This window comes from Chlamydotis macqueenii, chromosome 2 (assembly GCF_036417535.1).
Source record: "Chlamydotis macqueenii isolate bChlMac1 chromosome 2, bChlMac1.mat, whole genome shotgun sequence".
NCBI classification, from domain to species: Eukaryota; Metazoa; Chordata; class Aves; order Otidiformes; family Otididae; genus Chlamydotis; species Chlamydotis macqueenii.
Window position 1 is genome coordinate 33,977,780 of NC_141557.1, and position 22,585 is coordinate 34,000,364.

At 41.5% G+C, this 22,585-nt stretch overlaps 2 protein-coding genes across 2 annotated transcripts in view; one reads left to right on the forward strand and one right to left on the reverse strand.

Moving 5' to 3' along the window:
• The first annotated feature begins 3,441 nt into the window (after positions 1 to 3,441).
• On the forward strand, positions 3,442 to 10,322 carry MALSU1 (mitochondrial assembly of ribosomal large subunit 1). Its single transcript, XM_086740417.1, has 4 exons — positions 3,442 to 3,700; positions 5,556 to 5,734; positions 8,742 to 8,823; positions 10,037 to 10,322. The coding sequence occupies exons 1-4, from the start codon at positions 3,442 to 3,444 to the stop codon at positions 10,213 to 10,215; spliced, it is 699 nt and encodes a 232-aa protein (XP_086596543.1). The 3' UTR covers positions 10,216 to 10,322.
• Positions 10,323 to 11,424: 1,102 nt separating this feature from the next.
• Positions 11,425 to 22,585, reverse strand: part of IGF2BP3 (insulin like growth factor 2 mRNA binding protein 3) — a 121,553-nt gene continuing 110,392 nt past the window's right edge. The window contains exons 13-15 of the mRNA XM_086742520.1: positions 18,955 to 19,086; positions 17,456 to 17,569; positions 11,425 to 16,526 (exon numbers count right to left, since the gene is read on the reverse strand). Of these exons, the coding sequence (XP_086598646.1) occupies positions 16,425 to 16,526; positions 17,456 to 17,569; positions 18,955 to 19,086 (348 nt within the window). The 3' untranslated portion in view covers positions 11,425 to 16,424. The remainder of the gene's footprint in view (positions 16,527 to 17,455; positions 17,570 to 18,954; positions 19,087 to 22,585) is intronic.

Here is a 22,585-nt window from a genome sequence, read left to right on the forward strand (position 1 = left end):
CTGACACTGTTTGGGAGGTCCTAGCACAGTCTTGCCCCAGGCCGGCTAGCTCCCCACCAAGCAAATCTCAGATTCTGGGAACCACCAGACGCACTGTTCCCCACTGGGAGTTTGGCAGCCTCTACCCTGTTCTGCAGGGTTCAATAGCACGGATGCAGCTCATTACACGCTAGTTGGCGTCACGGCCAGCAAACAGGGCTGGACACATTTAGTTTCCTACTGGACATGGCTACCAGTGCACGAGTCTCACTATAAACTAGACCACAGACACCACAGCAACAAGATTGATGAGGCCCATCTGTTTTGCTCTCCCTGTTGAAACTTTTACTCTGAGTCCCATGTAAAATCCTTAGATGCAATTGCTGATGCTTTGCTTCCATTGTTTCCACTGGTCTTGAGATACTGGATTGGCACGACCGCTCCCCAGACAGAAGATAAGTGCTCCATGGACAAGGGTCAACAGAATGGGTCGTAGCAGGAAGTGGTAGCCTTTTTCCCTTCTCTTCCCATCCCTCTTTCTCCTGCTGTAAAGACACATTAATTTCTGGTTGCTCCTCCATCCCTCTGTCTTTGACTACTTGATCAACAAATGAAAACCCCTATCTAAATAAAGCACTATGCTCCAGTTTCCGCTTTTGCATCATGCAGCTTAGAACGTGTAAACTTCTGCAAGAAAACAGACCAAAAATGCTTCAAATAGTTAATTTTCCTTAAAAGCCTTTCTGTTAGTATTGAAGTTTATAATCAAAATGAAATTAACTTTCAATTGGAGGCTGGGCAAATGACTTTACACAATCTGTTTCCAAGCATTTGAAGAATTCTTTGAAGATCTGTATTTCAATATAGTTAGCTTATTTCCTGTGTCTTGGAATATCTCTGGTACATATTGTTCTCAGTTTCTGATATGACATATAAGCATAAACACATCTTCCTGGTATCTTAGCAGACCTGTCAAATGCTCATCATTCACAATTTGAATGTAGTCTTCACTACTACTTCCCCAGCGTGCATGGACACCTTTAAGTGACTTGAGGATATAAAAAATGCAGATTGCAACATATCTGAGATTAGTTCTTTAGTTATAAAATTCAACAACCTCTCTTTTTTTTCCCTTTTGTTTCCATGTTGTCCAATTGTTTTAATTCTTTTGTGGCCATTTCAGTCATATTATTAAAAGCGCCATATTTGGCCATTGTTCCATCTTCCTTATACATAACAACCTATTATTTAACCATCACTGGGCATCTAAAACTATTCTCCAACTTAAACAGAAAACATATTTCCTGAAAAAAAATTACCATCTGAATGTTATGTCCTCTGTTATCAGTCAGACTGCTGACAGGAAGAACTGCAATTTGTATTTCTTGCTCTGGCTTGAGGCAGGATGGGAGTTTAGTCAAAAGCTTAAGATGACCTGTAATGCAGCATGAAAAAATAAGGTCTGTCACAGCTATAACGATTAGGATCAGTGATGACATAGGCTACCACTGACCTAAGTTATAAGCAGGAAGCATCTTGTGTCAGCAAAACACTGCATGTTAGGAGGCTGGTGACATCTTAGGCTTTTGCACAGAGACCAACTTTCAGGCATATTTTAAGAACTTATTTTATGCTTTAACCTAAGTATACAGAATAGCTTGCACTATCTTCCTCTAAATATCATGTCAGAATATTAAATTTTTATAATTTGATTTTGCCTTTTCAGCTGTAACTTTAATTTTGTACATCTTTACTTTTATACAATGGAATCTAACTGCTGCATTGACAAATAAACCATCTAATGATTTTAAAGAGTACGTTTCCTATGTCTCAGAAAGAGATACTGTCAGAAAAGCAACTGGATGAGTTGCCTAATTACTGACCAAAACAGTTATCTGCCTCCAGAAAACACAACTGGATTTGCCTTAGTCTTAGTTCACTTGCGCACGTCTGGTACTACCGTTGGTTATCTAGCTGTTTTTACAGTCCCCCTCCAAGTGTACTCAGAGCAACGGCACCACAGACCTGAGAAGCAAGGAGACTTTCTGAACAACCAGGCGACAGCTGAGGAACCCAATTTCAGAACAGATCAGGATACAAATGAACTCCATGTCCTTCAAAGGCAAGAACAGCTGACAAACAACAGATTTGTGAATGTCAGCAAATGTTACAAGACACATTTCAGGCAGCCCCTTTGGAGAAGTAACACCAAAGAATGACATCAAACATAAATGCACATCATCTTTAGAAAGAATATATTTTCAAATATATCATCAAGAGAAATGGAAACATCAGTTGGGTAACAAGTTTGTTTAAAATTACTTTTAAACATGAAGTATTCTTTCAAACCACTTGTTTTGTTCCTCCCTCCTTTTCTTCTTGAAAACTTCTTATAGCACACAATTAAGAGACTCAGCCGATGTAACATCTTCTTCTTACCAAAAGAATTTCTAAACTGAAAATAAGGCTAAAAAAACACCAGCCATTCAAGGATTCGAAGATGAATCAAACTAAACTTTGCAAGAGGCACTGTGGCCTATTAGTATGACTGACCACCTCCAGCATTGTACAGCATAGTTATATTTCCTTTGAAGCTAAAGCTTTTATAGTGATAAAAGTTCTTTATAATCCACAAGATTATGCCTTTTAAATCTTAATACCATTGTTTCACCATCGTATTCTGCAAAGGATGGAATAACACTCTGCACAGTGTTTCTTTTATTTTACTGTCACTGTAAATGCCAACATCTCCAGCAGAAGAGGGTGGAGGGAAACAGGTTTCACCCGCAGCAACTGCAAATGAATGAACTGGCTTAGGTCATAGCTTTTTAAGCCTTGACAACATTCTCCATAGCAAAACAAACATAGCAAGACTACTACCTTGCACCCATTAACACTATCTGGGAATGTAAAATACAGTTTCCCAAGAAAAAAAAAAATATTGGTTTCAAACCAGCTGCAGCTTTTTAGACAAAGTCACAGCCGTTAAAAGTGGGCACAAAGCTTGAACGCGGTCAGCGTTCATATGTCAGTGCCCACGCGTTGTGCCTGCTCATTTCGGGCTCCCCAATGAACCACCACAGCGGAGCGCTGGGTACTGGTCTCCAGGTCCCGTCCCTGTCCCCACCTGGGGGCTCAGACAATCCCCAAGAAAACACCGACGGGGAGCGCAACACGGGGAAGGCGAGGCCGAGCTCCCGCCCGCCCTGACGTTCCCATCTACACACCAAACCCCCACGCCGGCACTCCAACAGGGGAGTGGGGGCACCCCGGGGCTGGGCTCTGCGGGCAAGAGCCGCAGAAGGGACCGGGACCGGGACCGGGACCGGGACCGGGACCGGGACCGGGACCGGGACCGCCGCTGCCTCCTCAAGCAAGCCACTGCGCACGCGCTTAACGGCTCTTTCCGACAGATGGCAGGACGCGCCAATAGGGTGAGAGGGGCGCCTCTGCCGCTGGCCAATGGCTGAGCGGCAGCCCGTGGAGGCGGGCCTGGCCGCGGTGTCGGCGGCGGGCATGTGGCGGGTGGTGTTGGCGGGGCGGCGGCTGCTACTGCGGCCTCTCGTCGCCGCGGCGGGGGGCGCCGTCCGGCCAGAGCCGCCCCCAGGGGTGGCCGGGGCTCCCCGCGGGGGCTGTGCGGCGGCGCGGGGCGTGGGAGGCGGCAGAGGAGCCGCAGGAGCCGCGGCGCTGGGGGCGGCGGCGGAGCGGCACCAGGCGGCAGGTAGGGCCCAGCTAAGAGCGGCCTGGCCGCAGGGGCCGAACCCGCGTGTCCTCCCGGTGTGCGACACCAGCCGTTGTCGCTCTGTCTTTCCGCTTGGCACCTCGGTCAGGTTCTCTCATGGTTGTTAAGCTTTGCTCCTTCTCGAGGAGCTCCTTCTCCGCGGGCCTGGATCGCTGGTTAACGCGGTGTCACGGCCCCCGCGGGAGGTGAGGCGCTGGCCTGGCGGGCCCGGGCGCGGTCGTGGGGCGGCACGTCAAGGAGGCCGCAGCCCCGCAGGCCCTCGGCTCCGCCCTGCCGCTCTCCAGCTCTGTGAAATGGTCCCCCGAGCGAAATGTAACGAAAGATCCCGCGTGGGATCGCTTTTTGCAGCTGCGGGAGGATTCTGGGGGTGCCCGGTGCGATGGAACGGCCCTTACCTGGGCTGAGGCCGCGGCCCTGAGGGTCACGGCGCCTGTGCTGAACCCGCATCGCCGCGAAGCTCTGCTGTAAAGTGAGGAGTCGGTGGCTAGCGTGGACCGAGCCTGTGTGTGGGTACAGACGGGAACTTTTGTGAGGGTAGTGCTGCTGAGTTGGAGGTGTATCTCTTTGATGTACCCTCGCAAATAAATTTCTCTATAGAGCTGACAGTTTTAGTAGCATGATGGCTGGTTGCAGGTATAAGCATTGTGTGCACAGAGCTGGTTTGTTGTCGTAGCTGTTCCACAAATCTTCTCTGACCTAGATCTGACCATGATGTTCAGTGTGGCAGAGTGTGCCTGGGGTTGTTTAGAGCATTCATTCTCTAAGTGGGCACTAGAGACTTCATATGTGGCTGCCACACAAATATTTAACTTTTGTAACCGCTGCGTCTGGAGGAGCTGTGGCCACTGCTAATTTTCTGCATGTGTGACCACAGCAAAAGTTAAAAGAGTGCATGAGTCCCTAAGCTGAAAGGCTTTCATTTACAGAGATCTGGTCTAATTTCATATCCCCGTTCATGCATATAATTATATGTAGCTATTGTTCTTTTGTTTGGCTTTTTCTTCATATTGGTAAATATAAAGCTTGGCTTAGTGCTGATGCTCGATCTGCCATAACGTTCACTTTATAGTGGCAGGCATGCATTGCTGACAGATTCAAATTATGCCTGAAGTATGCACACAGGTTGCATCTACCTAATTAGGGCAAATTAGAAATAAACTGATCTCATGGTTTGAACAGAAGGTAGTTGCACTAATTTACTAATTTCTAAGCTGGCTTGCTTAAACTGTTGAAGGACTAAGACTTTGTCCTAATCTTCTGTGGTAGAACAGGCTAGGGAAAAGGAAAAAGAAGTGGCTTTACTTAGTGTGAAGGTAAAAAGTACCGTCACACTGCATCACATCAGCTCTATCTTCAATGTATTAATTTCATCTATTTAAGATTTTAGAGCAATTTCATCACCATGTATTATCACAGGCCTGTTGAAAAGCATTGTTCTGAAATATTTCTAATTTTGTCTGTTGTTTTAATAATGTCTGTTGAAGTACTTAGGTTTCATTGATCTTAATTGACAAATATCTGATGATAACATTGACTCTTAAGTACTAACAACAACAAATAAGTTACCTGAAAGAAACTTTGATGCTTGCTAACCGCTATATCTAGTGATATTCCGTTATTTCCCAGAAGAGTGCCTAGTTCTCCACTTCAATGGTTTTAAAAATTTTTTAAAATCTGCAGTTCATCTTGCATTGTCAGTGTCAAACCAAACTCCTTAATGAGTGGCTAGCTTAGGCTGTAATTCAGTTCATTGCCATTTTATGCTGTCTTAAGTGGTTGATTTTTACAATTAAAAAGATAAGTTGCTACTGTATTATTTTTCTGTCTGTTCCAGATACTGCTCTTCCAAAGTTCAACATTGATTTTGTTGTAGCTCTGCTGAGGCAAGAAAACGCTAAAGACATCTGTGTCATCCAGCTACCTCCAGAAATAAAATACTGTAATTATTTTATAATTGTGAGTGGATCTTCAACACGACATCTCCATGCAATGGCACATTACATGCTGAAAATGGTAAGACAGTTTCTGCTGCACTCTCTGGGGTTTGGGGAATGGTTTTAAATGTTGTGAAAGGAATTTCCCCAGGATTGCACTTATAGTGGTGTACCAGGCAGGATGAAAATAATTATCCATAGGTCATTTAGTTAGTCCTGAGTATATCTAGCAACTAACTACTTTTTTTTCTTTTAGCGGTGTTACTCAAAATGTAGATAATGTGTTTTAAAAATGGACCTCTCTCTATTTAGAACAGTGATGACATTAGCACAGTTTATTGACTAGAACAAGAGTGATGTGAAATGGTGATGACGACCTGTGTCCACTTTTGTCTTCTGTCCAGTAAGCTTCATAGCTATTCCCACTTGTTTAAAACAGCTTCATCTGACTGTTCTTGAACCCTAATCCCTACTGTTAGCAGGTTCTCAGGTATATCGAAAGGCTGGAAAAAAAGACGGCATGTTGTGAGGCACAGGATCACCTCAAGGACTTATTAAAGCAAACTCCTAGTTGATAGTCACCGTACTGTGCATGTACAAGAGGAAAGGAAAAGAAGCAGCAGCCATCCTTGCACAGAAATCTTGCTCTGTTTGGCTTTGGCAGAATGTGAGCTTTTCAGTACAGGAATAGAGGTCAGAGTAAAAATACAGGTAGAGTTTAGGAATAAAGGACCAGACCTGAGGAGGGATAAACTTTATGGCCAGAAAAGAGCCAGCTGTTAAAAAGCACAGTGTGAGGAATATGACTAGCCTGCATCTCAATCACCTGTCTGTACTCCACCTGTAGTTTGCCTTCTCTTCATGTGCTTTCTTTCCCTTCTGGATCCCATTTTTCCTTTGGCTCTTGGTTTTACTTTCTTCCTTCCAGCCCTATTGATTTCAGCTGTGAGACTTGAGGAGGGGAAGGAGAGAGGGGGAGATGGTATTGCTTTTCAGTGCCTTTCTGAGTGGGTAAGGTGTTTCTTGTTTTCTCTGCAGGAACTGAAGTATCTTTGCAAACTAAAATTTTGCCTCAAGCTAGAAGTTGTATTAGTATTATTAGTATTATTACTTGCATAACTTGCTAGTCTTAACAGCATCCCTATCTAGACTGGGAGAGATCAGTGAATACTACCCACCCTGCCAAAACATGCTTCTGCTGCAACTGGCTGCTCCCTCTTGTGGCTGTAAGAGCAGCTCTTTAGCGAGGGCAGAGCGTCTGGGGAGACATAGCGTTGTCCTGGGCATCCTGAGAAACCTGGAAGCCTGGCCAAGTACTCGGGAGTGGCAGAGTTTGCGTGACATTGAAAGTTTTCTAGGCAAAAAGTAAACTGAACTTTAAGATGTGAAGCGGAGCAGGTGCTCGGGAGTGCTGCTAGGCAGCTGGCTAGCTTTGCCATTAGCGTATCTGAAATGTTACAGTAATGCATGATTTACATTAAAATGCAGAGGTGCTCATGTAGCATGAGGTCTTCCTGCTTTTCTTCCAGTAGCTTGTGAGTGGCAAAGTCCCAGCTACTGCTTACCTCTTTCTGTCTGGTTTCATGTTAGAGGAAGAAACTAACACTTGGCTTTATGATAATCTGTTCACCATTACACAGCCTTTAAAGACAAGGCTGAAGGAAACTTGTAGTAGAGATTAACTTTTCCAACCTCTGTTATATAGCCGATGGCAGCACGTGCTGGGCTTTTTAGTATTTTAAGCAGACTTTCAGAGAATCCTTGTCAATTACCTGCTTTTGAGGATATCTGACAAGCTATCTTAAAGAAAGGAAGGTACAACTAGTTCTGAATTACATTTTGCAAGTTCTTCATTCTGGGTTGCAAACTGGGGCTGCTGTCTGGCAGCTAGCATTGTGTGGTACCTATCAAGAGGAATTGCATTTTGTGATAATTGCTTTCCCAGTGAAGTAGGACTCATTTGCTACCAGCCATGTTACAGCTGTTACAACCTGTTATTTTGTATTTTCATAGCAGGAAGGACTGCTAGAACCATGCAGTTTCACTCTGTTTCCTTGTGGCCTTGTGCTAAAATAAACGTTGTTTGGTTTGTTTTTTTAATTTCAGCTTAAAAAAGGTTTCCATATTTTTTGATTGACTGCTTCTACCAGAAGTAAGGTAGAAATATGAATAAAGAAGCTCTGTGAAGATGCAGCTGACTTCACTCCATGTTTTTTTTTCTATTAATGCTTCTTGTGAAGAAACAAGTAGCTCATAGCCAGAGCTGAAGGAGACTGTACTTAAGCCTCTCGTTGTCAAATTGCTTCAGCTCTAGCGGGTGCTTAGATTCTTTATGTACTGGGTGGGTAGAGCTGGCCTCCCAGGCTGGCATCTAGGAAAGCTACTGTGTTGGACAGGGAACCAGCTACCTTGTCCTAGTTGAGCTTTTGCAGTCTAGCTTTGAGCTGCCCTCTCCTCTCTCTCTTACCGTGTTTCATAGCTTGGAAACCTGTGTGCCAGTTGTGTTTTCCTCCCATCTTGCAATGCGTGAGTGTTGAGAGCGTGCTTTTAAGAGGCAGGAGGCTGGTTTGAATGCTTCCTGCCTTCCTCATGGTGTAGGTTAAAACTTGTTTTTCCTCACTCCCCCGTCTGAGAAGAGGATAAGCTTTACATGTCCATTTCTGCATTCTTAACTAGCCAGTGTAAAACAACAATGAAAGATATCTGAAGTAAAATAAAACTTAGTGGTAATGGCAGTTACAGAGAACCTATAACTGAAAGACTAATGCTAAGCAATTGTAGTCAATATTCATCCTGAGAAAAAATGGACATCTATAAAATTCATGGATAATGGTATGGGAATTCTGAGCATTAGAATTCCAGATATGATACTAAAACCTATTGAGAAATCTATGCTGAATTTCCATTGTTGCAAGTGTCTGTTATTCTGTTTTTGTGCAGACCTCAGAACCAACATTAAGTAACCTAACCTATTTCAGATTTAAAACAACTCTAGACAACTCAGTAAAGTCCAGCTTATCTGCTAGGTTTGCGTGCTTTTAAATAAATGCAAAGTATTTAATTTCCTGCCATTGCTTCTCTTTCAGTACAAGCATCACAAAGAAGAAAGTGATCCTCATACTCAGATTGAAGGGAAAGAGACAGATGACTGGCTGTGCATTGATTTTGGTAAATATTTGTGAATCTGACAAATACAAAATTCTGCATGAGCTCTTTGTTGAAGGAAGCATCTCACTATGAACTGTGGTTGGTGTGGAGAGTTCACAGTACTCTGCTGTTTTGGAATTCCAGTTATTGTTGCTTGAACTCATTGAGATAGTAAATAAATTTTCACTAAAGATCATTGGCACTGAGAAGAAAGCAGTAGCTGCTCTTGAGTGGCTAAAACAGGTCTTAATAAATTGAATAGAACAGTAGTGGAAAGAGAAAAGCTACTTCAGTCAATCTTCTCAGGTTTATACAATCCTTGTTTGGAGGAGCGGAGGCTCTTCATATACTGCCCTGGTAGTGAACTTTTGAGCAGACTGTCCAGATCATACTATGACATGGGGTAAAACCTCAATCCTAAGAAATTGACTTGAATTCTTTATTCTACAAGTGTGAAACTACACAAACATAAAAGACTTCGCATTCAGAAAGCATTTCTGCTTCACTGCTACCTCTAGAATCTCACCCTCTAACTTTGTGATTTGGCTTGAAAGAGAGCTGGGTGAGGAGCACTGCAGCCAGTGATGTTACGCCTTGGTTAATTTACTGTCAGTTATTTTGATAGTTATAACTGAGAACTGATTGAAATTTAAGGGCATAACTAGAAAAAAAAATGCATTAGAAGTACACTGGAATTCATGTTCTCTACTATTGTTTGCACAGAACTAATGAAAACTTGTAAGAAAAACCTTATTATGTCAGAGTTTCATTATTAAAAAAAAAAACAAAAAAAAAACACTTGAAGTGTGAGCAACACACCTAAGGAAAATTACTTGGCTATAGCTGAATGTTGTTGGTAATACAGGAAAGCTGAAAGTCCATCTGTAACCTTAGGGAGGGGGCTCTTTCAGGTAAAATGTCTTTCAGCTTACTTTGGTCTCCTAGATGTCATAACTTCTTTGGTCAGGAGTCTTGCAATAGCATGTTTTAAATTAAACCAGACTATTGTCCTTCTCATTCTCCTGGCTGTAGTCTTGGAGTCTTCTGAAGGACTGGCCAATTCTTAACAACATTCAAGAACTGGAATCAGCAACTTGAGAAGAAACCTCCGTCAGCTGACCTGTCATATCAAGCCAGAATGGGGAGGTGGAAAAGTAGAACTCCTTGCACACCTGGAAGTGCAGTAGTGTTTTACAATTTATATTAACTTACTGTAAATTTATCTTCTGTGCAGGTAGCATAGTGATGCATTTCATGCTGCCAGAGACACGAGAGACTTATGAATTGGAGAAGCTATGGACTCTTGGTTCCTATGATGACCAGTTAGCACAGATGACTCCACAGTCACTGCCAGAAGACTTCATATTTGGACTGACTCCTGACAGCAGCGATCAACTTGAGACAAGAACTTAATGCAGCTGCTGAGTGGAAAGAGAAAGTGTGCCTTCGCATATCAGAGAGACATAAAGTCTTGATTGCTGACCTTACAGTACAATACAGTTTATCAGTACAAACCTGTATTTATTGGATGTGCCTCGGTAAAGTTATGATCAAGTCCAGCTGTAAATTGTCAAAGAAGGAATCCTGTTGTAAGGGAGCTTCCTGAGGGAGTCACCATCTCAATGGAGTTTGCAGTGAGAAGAGAGGGGCAAAGACAACTGCTTAAGTTACTTACCCCGAAATTCATGCTTAGCCTCTACAGTAACAGGTTTTTTTCTAGTATCTTTGAAAGACTTGCCCATAGTGAGAGTGTAAATAAGACCTGAGTGCTGCAAGGAAAAACTATAAGGAAATAGTACAGTTTAGATGAGGCTTCTTGCGTTAAGCCATTTGCTTTTGGTCAAGTCATGCTCTGAGTTGAAGGAAAAGAGAAAACAGACTGGTGTTTCCAAGCACATAAAAGCCAAGAGCAGCAGCGATGAATAAATGTGTCTTAACACATTAACAGAACAGTAAGTGAGTTTTTCAGCCAAGACCAATCTGTTTTTAATAATAATTAAAAAAAAAAAAAAAACCAACCCTGAAGAGCTTCAATTCCTTGTCTTCATGTTAAAAAACTCACTCATTTTAAGTGTGCAGTTGGCCCCTCCCCTAGTTTTCCTCTCACCTAGTTTCTGGAAAAGGACACTGAGGCAACATGCTATGGCAGTGTAAACCTTTGTGGGCAAAAATAGTTCTAAAGGAAGCCCTTAGTCACTGAGCATTACTTGCTGCTAATGGACTGTTCAGCACTTTCAGAAGTCATTGCACAGTATGTTTTCAGTCTGATGGCTATGATCTAATAACCAGTTAGAAGAGCTTCAAGATAGTAACAAAACTTGTCTCTGAAAGCAAGATGCTTTTCTCCACTACAGGACAGGGCTTTGATTGTTAGATTAGGATCTCATTCTTCTGGAGAAGCTTGTTCTGCCATGCATCAGGAAGCAAGGAGCAGCAGATCCTGAGTAATCACTTTTTTCCCCCTGATAGCCCCACAAACTACTTCAAACTCTGTCTGCACCTCTTCCCTGCACAGCAGCTGCTGTTTGTAATGCTTAAAAGAAAGTGACCTTGGTTTTTGCTCATGTGATTGTGTGGGGGGAAGGGAGCATGTATGTGTGTGTTTGGTTTTTTTTTAAAAAAAAACAAACAAAACAAACCAGCTTCCTCCCTCATTTCAGACTGGTCATGTTTTCTTGCTATGTCTAACCTCTGTTCTTTCAGGAATAACTGCCCCTGAGTTCACCTGCTCTTTGATACAAGGCAGCAGATAGCTCTGCAAGTTAAGCAAGGAGTGTTTGTTAAATGTAGTTAAACTGTGCAGTTAAAACATCTTTGCCCATTAAATAAAGGTATTGGTGGTAAGTCTGATTGCAAAGAAAGGTTTTCAAAATGCTTTGTGATACTTGGCAATAAGTAATCCACATGGGGGAAAGATAACCTTGGCTGTCTTACAGAGTGATGGATTCTAAATCAAGCATTTCCTCTGAGGAGGGATACGTAGGAGTAACTTCGGATCATTCCCTGAAACCAGTTGCCTTTTGCTGCTGCTGCTGCAGATAAGCAGTACTAGCTGAATAGAGGCAGGTTCAGCAAACACCGTGCCATTGTATGAACCCACATTTAGTAACCAGAACCACATACAGTATCCTGTCTCAAAGAGCACAGTAACAAAAGGAGTGGCCAGAAAAGAACAGTAAGAGATAGCAAACAGCTTCTGTATGAACAGACCAGGACTCTTTACAGCTGGAAGGAGGAAATAGTCTGTAAGACAAGACAAAAAAAAAAAAAAAAAATCAGATTAACTGAGGAGACAAAAACCAGTAAAACTAAAAAAGTATAACTGAATTTACTACCAAAAAATATTGTGAAAAGGAGTTACATGCAACATCCACTCACTCTATTTAAATAATCAGAAGTGCTAGCTCGGGAAAAGAACTTTCTCATCCTTCATTTAAAGCAGCAGTTGTAATCTGCCAACTTACTGCGATGCCCCAGCCAGGCTACCTGCCTGACTTGGTGAGCCTTTAGCCTGACCCTCTTAAAAAGCTGGGACCTAAGAATTAACAAAAACAGTCTGAATGATCAGTACTGTGCAACATTAAACTTATTTTAAAAGGAAAACATTTGGGAATGGTTTCAATTCTACTGATCAGGTGATTTCTGTGTAAAATAAAAATACTGAGCAGCTTGTCCAGTGAGCCTATAGATTCATCCTGTGCAGAGGTATCTGCAGGTTTGGCTCTGTGCAGGATCCCTTGATGATGGGACATACAGGAGAGACAATTATCAAGGTTAAACTTTGGTCATCATTTCACCAATTTCCTGCACTGCATTTAAGTAACTTTGTTACAGAGCAGTGTTTGCATTCATCAGTTGAGCTAACATCTCTTACAGCACAGCTTTACCACAATTTTTCAATTTCATTTAAAAATCCTGTGCCCTAGTACCATGTCAAGACCATGCTGTCCTGCACAGCATACATGCTTCATTTAACAGAAACTAATACTAAGAGCGCATGCCTTTGAAGTTGCAGCTTAGGAATAAAAGCTTTGGAAAGTTAGAAGCAAATAAAAGCATCATGATTAAGCAAATGCTTCAAACAGGGGTTTAGCTGTCACAAATGCACCAGCGATACAGAGGAAGGCTGAACTTCTGAAGTTGCTCAAATGGCAGGGATGCCAGTTCTGAGAAGATAGCTCAATATTGGCATGAAAAAATGAGCTTAGAGTTCCCTGTGACACGCAATACCCTATGCAGTGTCTTCTAGAGACATAAATTTCTTCAGTTCCCTCTTTCTGCTGCTTGATCCCAGTAAATGAGCTGTGAAGACAAGTGGGAGGGTGCAAGGGTTTGGAAAACAAATTTGGTTTTCCACTCCTCTGTAAAAGAGACAGAATTCTATTATTCATGACACTCCATAGTATTTATTCCGCAATTCCTCCCTCTCACTCTAGAGCGTCCACAGTTAAACATCTAGTCTTATTTCTGTTGCCAATAATGTTAACAAGGATCTAAATGAAAAGGTGATGCCAGCTCTCTGGGAAGCGATGTGTGTTTGGGTGGTGGTAGGAGCGAGATAGAGGTTGCCATCACATTTGCTTGCTAGCGTGACTGGTTCTGCCTATCCAAGCTTCTAGGGCAATGTTCACTGCACAGCTTCAGCACACTGACAGCACCAAAGTGAAGACTGGGTAAAAAGCAACCGAAAAAAGGAAGTTTAACTGCAATTCAGATCTTGCTTCAAACCTGTTAAAGATTCCTTCATGTTTGCCCTGGGTCAGGACTGTTGAGTACACATCCCTTCCACAGCAAATCAGCCTAAGTCATCTGCATAAGACCGAAAGCATGAACTACAGGTTGTCCTACAGACTATATAGTGTTAGATGAGAAGCAGAAGATGAACTATAAGCCACAGAAGTCACTGCTTGCGTTGGGAAGCGCAAACATTGTAACCTGGCTGCTGGATGCCCTAGCAGCTATGCAGTACCTGTGGGGGACTGTTCATCCGTATCCAGTTATTATGGACAGAAAACCAACTTGATCAAAGCACCACAAATATTTAGAACAGTCTGTCCCTATGCCTCATTAATTTAAAAAAACACCACACAACTTTATCTGATGATAGGAGTTAAACTCTTTATTCCATTCAGAGGCATCTGGCAAGTGGAGCTGCATTGGGGGGCACATTACAGATGAAAAATGATCCATACTTTGTGGATATTGAAATCATTTACAGTATTTACTTTCTAGCTATTCCCAAATACTCCAAATTACCAAGTCTCAATTGAAAAGAAAAACATGATTTACCATACTAAATCTAGAAATTTAAGAGATGACAGTATTTAAATCAGCAGATGTAAATGCAGCGCCTATTTGTAAAGTAATTTTTATGGAAAATAAGTCAAATCCTTCTCAAATGTTAAGAAAGGAACGTCAGACTGACTTAAGCCTCAACAAAAATTAAAATGCTATGACTTTTCATACTTTAGTAATTTTAAATTCATTGTAAGAAAAAAAAGTTATCCTAAAGGCTAGATGAAGGTCACTGTCAAAAAAGGAAAAGAAACTCATTTTTCTTCACTAAAACTACAACATAAGTCTGTGGTTTTTAAACCAATTAGTAAAGAAGATATGCAGGAAAAACACTTCAGACCATTTTCAAAATTATCTAATCTGTACAACAGTGATCTTTGGGAAAATTATCTAGTCTATGTAGTAATGCCTCTATTTCAACATGAACCTAAGAGGTAGATAACAAAATGATGAAACAAATGTTTTTGCTCGTTGTGCCCCTCAAATCAGTGCAGCATGGTGATTCTGATCATCTCATGCACAAAAAACATCACAAAAAAAGGTTCAGAGGTAATAGCATGGCTCTGTCGACCACACACATACAGGCGCGCGCGCACACACACACACACAGCAGTCTTTATGCACCATGTGTTGCCACATATTTTTTCTTTTTCTTAAACTGAGGTAGACTGAAGTTTATTGTAGAAACTTGAATGTGTCACTATTACCACAATCATCATTCAAATTACATTCGGAAATTAAAAAATTTGGTAACTTTCCTATTATCCCTGCCTTTTGACATTTTTTTTTTCTTCTCTAATGGTTGGTTGCAGAACGTGCATAAATCCTGCTGCATCTATTATAAGCCAGGCTAGAGAGGTTGTTGGTTTTTTTTTTTCTTGTAATAGTTTTTAAAACCTTCAAAGTGGCTTAGTGTGGCCCATAACAGCGGCTGGATATGTAAACTTAGCCTTTCATTATCTTTCAATGTGATCAAACACTGTTTGACCTTCCCCCATCGTGGTAACTGAAAGCAGTATGATGCGATCTGCAGACAGCTGAGACCCTCGTGGCCTCAAATACGCTCTAGCAGATCGAGTGTTCTATCAAACTGAAGATGAAGCTTGCTCTTTGAACAAAATGGCAAAGTCCAAATGGGCTGCAAATGGTTAAATGTAGCATTATTAGGTAGTGATGGTCAAAGGCACAAAGGGTTCATGCATTCAATCAAGTAGCACAAAAAAAAAATTCAGCCTCTTGCAGCCTTCTAAATTTTTCCCCCAACCCCAGCCTCTTGCCATCACTTCCTTGTCCTGTTCCCAAAAAAGTACCGTCACAAACTTTTTCATCCCATCTTAAAAGAAAACTAAACGGCATTGCTGCTATCAGAATGTTGGCATCATTCACTATCTTTTGAACATTCACTGAATTTTTTTTTAAACAAATGATGGTGTTGAAGCCCTCAGAAAATCTGAGGCTATGTTTTTTTTACCCACCTTACTCCCATCAGCCAGCAACTAGAAGTGCTCTACTATATTTTTCCTCGGTAAGTCTGTAGTACTCCTGGCTGGTGGCTGATCAAATTTTAGTTTTTTTTAAAAAAATAAAATGCTCAAGAACTATTAGCTTTATAAAGTATACAAAATACCAAAAAAAAAAAGCAAAAAAGGAACAATTTCTCATTGAGGTACTAAATGCCTGAGGTAGTTTAGTAAAATGCATATTTATCTTTTTATGCCCTGGCCAACACCATTCAACACTTCCCTTAGGTTAATTCATGGCAGTGTCATGTAAAAATGCAACCAAATTATTTTTAAAAAATGCCACTTGTTTCAACATTGGGACTAACACTTAAACTCTTGTTGATACCCTTGCTCTAACCCTAGCCCACCCACAATCCCACCCTCCAAATGTGTTGTTTCTTTTACAACTGGACCTATAAGAGCAATGCCTTTTTTTTTTTGGTTTTTTTTTTTCTTTTTTCATTTCTTTTTTTTTTTTTTTTAAACCAGTGAACTCAGAAGAGAAAGCTTCATTAAACCAAGTTCTAAAATTGTTGGGGAATAATAAGAACAATAAAAAAGACTAACGAGTTTATGTTAAATTGTGAGAATAGAACAAAAGGGAAGTGAAGGGGTCCTTATTTTAAAGCTGGGTTTCAAAAGTTTGAGAGAGCCTAAAGAATACATTCTCAGAGACAGCGTTCAACGGTTGCCTGGTCCTCAAACAGGTGATTGGCGTGGTGGATCTTCTGCATATATCTTCAACAGGTGCTCACCACCTGTGTCTCTGTCGCACAGTCTGTCTTTGGTCTGGCATCTGTCTCTGATGGGCCATTTCCTAAACCTTTATTTTCGTCTTGGCTGAGGCTGTCCGCTTTGCAATGTTTTTTGCTGTTGCTGCTGCCTTCTTACCTGAGCCAGTATTTCCTGAATTTTTCTCTGAGCAAGCTGAAGGACAAAGAAGAAGAAACAACCCATCATGATGCCATGCTGCAGTGACTGCTGTTTACAACCAACTATAGATGCTTCTGGAATTAAGAAAATCTGGAATAATTAAGTTCCTAGTCCTGACAAGATTACTCTTTAGTTAAAATACACTTGGACTTCGTCATATGGACATACATTAGTTTTTCTTCTTTTTCCACCTACCACAACTACCCGCGTGGTCAGTTTTCACATCTGTAATATAGAAAGCATGAGCATAGGAAGATGATTACCAACATTGAGATTATTGAAGCTACAGGCTACTTTCATTTTACTCCTCTGGAGAAACTAGTGTTTTGTAAGAACTACTGTTTTAATAGAAAGCTGACAATTTTTTTATACACCAGGGAATCCAGAAGGTCAGACTTGCAGGACTTACCAGCCCTTCCATCTTCTTTCTAAACTACAGTCACCTGCAGCAAAATTTCAAAAGGAACTGGTCTGAACTAAGAGATAAGTGAGGGAAGGAATCTTGTGATCCTTTTCTTTATGATATTAAATTGACAGATTGGGTGATGTGGACAAATTGCATATATACGTGCAGTTCTTGCCAGGTACTATGAGATGGCTTGTATCTCCCTCCCATCTGAATTTCAGTCCAGTCACAACTTGGGTTTTCTTTTGCTTTGGAAGTTTTATCAGTGCCACAGCCTACATATTGATAGGAGAATTTAAAGGACATTGTTTTACATATGTGACAGTGCAATATTGTTATAAATTTCTCTTACAGGCATGAGGAAAGTTTATTGCAGCAAGACAACTAGAAGAGCCTGGCAAGCAGTGCTTTCTGTATCCTGAGTAAAAATCTTCCATCCCTTGGCTCTGCACGTGGATATAAAAGACAGACCATGGAAACATCACGGTAACACAGAAATTCATTCCAGTCCTCCTACCTGGCATGCATAGAAGTGACCAGTTATTTTCACAACCACCTGATCGTTTTCATCAGGTGTCTGGTCACGAGGGACTACAACTTCTGCACTTGTCAAGTTCTGAAGCTCATTTACCTATAAATAGATAGCATAAGTCAGAAAAACTTAAACAAATATCCCACAACCACCAAGCCTCAAAGAAACTGCTGACCACAGAAATATGATCGTCTAAGTTATGTTTAAAAAGCCAAATAACAGAAAGCATCTTTGTGCAGCAGTGTGCACTTCGCAAGATGAGCCTCTTGCGTCTCTAACATAAATTAGCACCAAGTGCTCTAAGTTTGTAGAAGTGTTCTGAAGACTATATACAACACAGAAGGTGTTAAATACATGACTTAAAAAACCAAATAGATGCTACAGCATTTACAGTTGAGTTTACAAGTTTAAGGTCAGAAAACTCATAAAATGTATAATGTAAGGGAAAAAAGAAATTCAAAGTATTTATACATTTTTCCTTGAGAAACCTCCACAAGATGGAGAACTCCAAACAGAACAATGAGAAGTGTCCCAATAATTTTCAGTAGCCTATCAGCTTCCACAGCGTTAAGTAGAGATCTTTGTCCCATTTACACCCATTTTATTTTAGAAATGCATAGCATTATTTAATAAAAGATGTTCTGGATGAACAACTTTTCAGAGATTTTTTTGTTTGTCTTTAAACCTCTTACCACTGCAAGTAATGAAAGAGACCACGTTGCCTCCTGACACTTAACTTCAAGACCCCATTACACTCAAGGGTGGAGACCAAGACTGAACCATTTCTTTGCAAGTATCAGCTAGCTCCTGACTTACAACCATATGAAAATACTAGAGCATCAGCACCTTTTCAGGATTAAAAACTCTCAGTGTCGTTATTTTATGCAACAAACTGAGCCTAAGAAAAGCCATCAATTAAGTTGAAGCACCTTTTTTTGTTGTTGGTTTTTTTTTTGTTTTGTTTTGTTTTTTTTTTTTTTTTTAATATTGAGGTTGGAATGTGTCTTAATTTCCTACCACTTATGTAGAAATTATGATTTCACTCAGTTTTGGCCAGAAATGCCACCTTTGGACACATCAGATTTGATTTTAATTAAATGAGATTAGTGAATTCTTTTTGCAAAATCTGGCATAAGGTAAGGTTCACAGAAGCAGATCTTGAGTGGGAATGTATTCATTTTAGATGGAAGAATTACATTTCTATTCATAAAAGCCCAGCAGATCTGACTGGGACTATTGATTTTTGTGAGACTTCTTTCTCAGGTGAAGTAAATTATTTTATAAGATTGGCTTTTCTTGACTCCACACAAGAAGAAAGGAAAGGAAAGCTTAACAAGTACAGCTAAGAAAATAGCACCTGCTTTAACATAACTTCAAAGGATTAGCTATTATAGTTAGCTAAGTGTTTAAGCCTTATACATATATACACACTAAAATAAGAAACATAACGGAACAACACTGGAAGTTTTATTTCAGCTACTTACTGTTTTGCCTCCTTTACCAATAACTCTACCAGCAGCATAGGATGGCACTTTTATATGAGCTTCAAGTTTCACTTCTTCTTTAGGTCCAAAGAAATTTTCTTCTTTAAGTTTTCCATAGATTCTCCCTTGAGCCTGCAGAAATGCTTTCAGTTAGAGAATGCGCTTATTGAAATCTAGTTAACTTTAAGAAATTCCACAGAAAGGAGAAATCTCAGTACACGATCCTAGCAATGAATTTTCCCTAATAAATACAATAACTATTTTTCTAAAAGAAGTCTTTGTACAAGACTAGGAAGCACTGCTGTCAGACTCTAAAGATTGTGTGACAAACCAGGGAATGAGAGAGGAATTTAACAGAGATCATTATTATTCTGCTTTCCAGTAGAAATATTGCTTTTAAAACTAACTATTGCATCTCTGTAGAGGTAAAGAGTGGCGGAGAGAAGAACTGTCTGGCTGAGCATTTTTTATTACACCCAGAAACAGAGTGCAATCAATTGGCTCAGAAACCCGTTATTTTAAGGATGCTAAACTTAGGAAAAAAAGCCACAACCCTCCCCCTGCCAACAAGTCATAGGATAAAGACTCAAATTAGAGGAAACAGCTTACTTTTGCAGCCCATTACAACATATTGCTAAAAAATAAATAAATCTGAGCTTGCTCAATTTTCTAAAGTGAAAAATCAAACTGCCTAGATCCAAATAGCACCATGAGAACAGTATTACTGTGACAAGCACACAGTCTCCTTTTCTGCCAAACATGCAAGTGCCAGGTAACAAGAATGTCCACTGAGACTAAGCTCATGAATCTTGCTGATTTTTAACACACATTTATTTCCTTATTCCTTGCCCTTCATCACTGAATTCTTGAGGAACAGTAACCAGATCTTCTAACTCTGCATCTCCTAGGGGCATCAAAATAACATTTCTATTGGGATAATGAAGAGAGATGGTCTGTAAAAACTATAAACCTGGGACCGCAAAGCCTTTCCAGTTCAGATTCTTTATCACTTTCTATAAATCATGCTCACCAGCCCTGTCACTGCATACACCCTAAATCCAACCATCTTCCAGGCCACCACTGCAATGGAGTTTGAAAAGTCCAGAAAGATTACAGGATGTGATAATTGTTTTAAATAGTGGCAGCTTATTTTACGTTATTTCTAGCTCATGTCCTAAAAGCCTGCTCAAGCTCACGCTACTTTAGAATGGGTAAGATGAAAGACATTTTGTGACCTTGGAGCTGAAAGTATTCAGTGTTTTGGGTGAGTCAGACTCCGCTGGAAGAGTATGGAAAAAGCTGTAGCACATGGCTTTGAGCTAGGTGGGACACTGCAGGTTGTGGGACCCTGTCACAGAGGACAAAAGCTGTAATCTTTCCAGTGAGACAGAAGATTACACAAAAAAAAGCCACACAAACTCAGCACAACTACCATGTTCCTTAGAATCAGAGATTCCTGCTGCAGGAAGACACTTCAAAAGGGTTTGCCAAGAGCACATAAAAATACTACTCCCAGCCATCATCTCGAGCTGGAGATTTTTAAACTATTTCCAAATTTGTTAGAGACAGACAGTAGCCAGCGTAGCCCTTTCTATTTCAATAGCAATCCTGTTCATGTGCATAACACCTTGACAACTTGCACAGGCTGTAGAGCTCAGTGAGAGAGGTACTATAAGAAAAAAGCATGTGTTACTGCTGAATTATAAAACAAGGCGAGATGTTACTTTTTAAAAGATAGTAGATGTATTTCCAACATCCCAAATCTTTTAGCTCTTGAAAAAGTCTTTAGGGAAAGGAAACAACTTAACTGGGCTACAGTTCCTTCACGGTAAAACAGTGGCTAGATTCCACTTCCCTTGCACATGTGCCAGATCCAAAGCAACATGATCATCCCTGAACGCTGGTGTCACGGGTGTGCCTAAACTCTAGGGAGCACTGCAGCAGAGGCTGTAAACAGTGGCATATTCTCTTCCCGTTGCCTTGCTAATAAATAGCCCTGCACACCGCAACATCCTCAGGCTACTGCAGCTGAGGAAGAAAGGGGTGCAGCCACTGCAGCTACCACAGACGTGAATCACAGACAACAGAACACAATGTAGTAGGGAAAGGATGCCAAACTCACAGGCTCTGGGATGACGCTGCCTCTCTGAGAGCTGGTTACTCATTTGAGCAGCAGCTATTCCCTCTTCAAGTTGTGGTGCACCCAGATTACATTCTTGGTGCCTAACAAGCAATAGCCTAACGAGCAATACACTCAGAGACAGAAAACACCCTTCTTAAAGAGCTTAAGGACAGTATTGCTGATGTTTGACCCTGACTGGAAGGCATACTTCAAGTTAACATTGGTGATAAAAGGACTGAACTCTGCCTCTGCCCATCTCAGTCAAGAGGGCATTGCTCAAGAATTGTAAAAGATTACAAGGACTGGAGCTGAAGGAAGCCCCAAGGGATAACCCCTCTCCTTCACAAGACCAGCATGCTCAGGAGCATCGGCTGTGCTAGCACATTGATCCCTCTTTGCAAGCAGAAGCCCGGGTGTAGAAAAGAGACAGATTGATGTGGTTTTAACCAATGTAGGGGGTGCAGAAAAGGGAGGCTTTCCTCCTTGCATGATCCAGGCTGAGGAGAAGAGCTGGCAAAAGAACTCTGTGGGACTTAAAGTCTATTTTAGGCAGGAAGCCTGACAACAAGCCTTTGCCTGCATGAAAAGTCAGGATAAAGGACACCCAAATCTACTTTGGCCTGCTACTGCTTGAGAGTAACTTCACTGATATCTGATGGAAAGAAAAGGTAGCCAGAATCTCATCTTGTGCTGATCCCAGATCACCTCATATGTGGAACATGCCATGTGGCCAAGCCCGCATGCACACAGAAAACCTCAAGGAGGCAGAGCTTCTAAATTATGCTTTGCCTTCAATAGTTTCTCAAATGTATATGGTAACTGAGCAATGGAATCATAGAATCGTTAAGGTTGGAAGGGACCTTTAAAGGTCATCTAGTCCAACCCCACTGCAAGGAGGAGGGACATCAACTGGATCAGGTTGCTCAGAGCCCTGTCCAACTTGGTCTTTAACATCTGCAGGGATGGGGCATTCACCTGTGTTCCACCAGCTTCACTGTGAAATTTTTTTTTTCCTGAAATCTAATCCAAATCTAACTCCTCCTATTTTAAAACCATTACCTCTTGTCCTTTCACAACGGACCCTGCTAAGGAGATTCTCCCATTCTTTCCTGTAGGCCCCCTTTAGGCACAGAAAGACCACTGTAAGGTCTCCCTGGAGCCTTCTCTTCTCCAGGCTGAACAGCCCCAACTCTCTCAGCCTGTCCTCATAGGAAAGGTGCTCCAGCCCTCTGATCATCTTCATGGCCCTCCTCTGCACTCGCTCCAACTGTTCCATGTCCTTCTTATGTTGGGGGCTCCAGAGCTCCAGGTGGGGTCTCACCAGGGCAGAGTAGAGGAGGAGAATCACCTCCCTCAACCTGCTGGCCATGCTTCTTTTGACGCAGCCCAGGATGCGGTTGGCTTTCTGGGCTGCACACACACGTTGCCAGTTCATGTTGAGCTTCTTGTCCACCAGCACTCCCAAGTCCTTCTCCGTGGGGCTGCTCTTGATCCCTTCTCTGTCCAGCC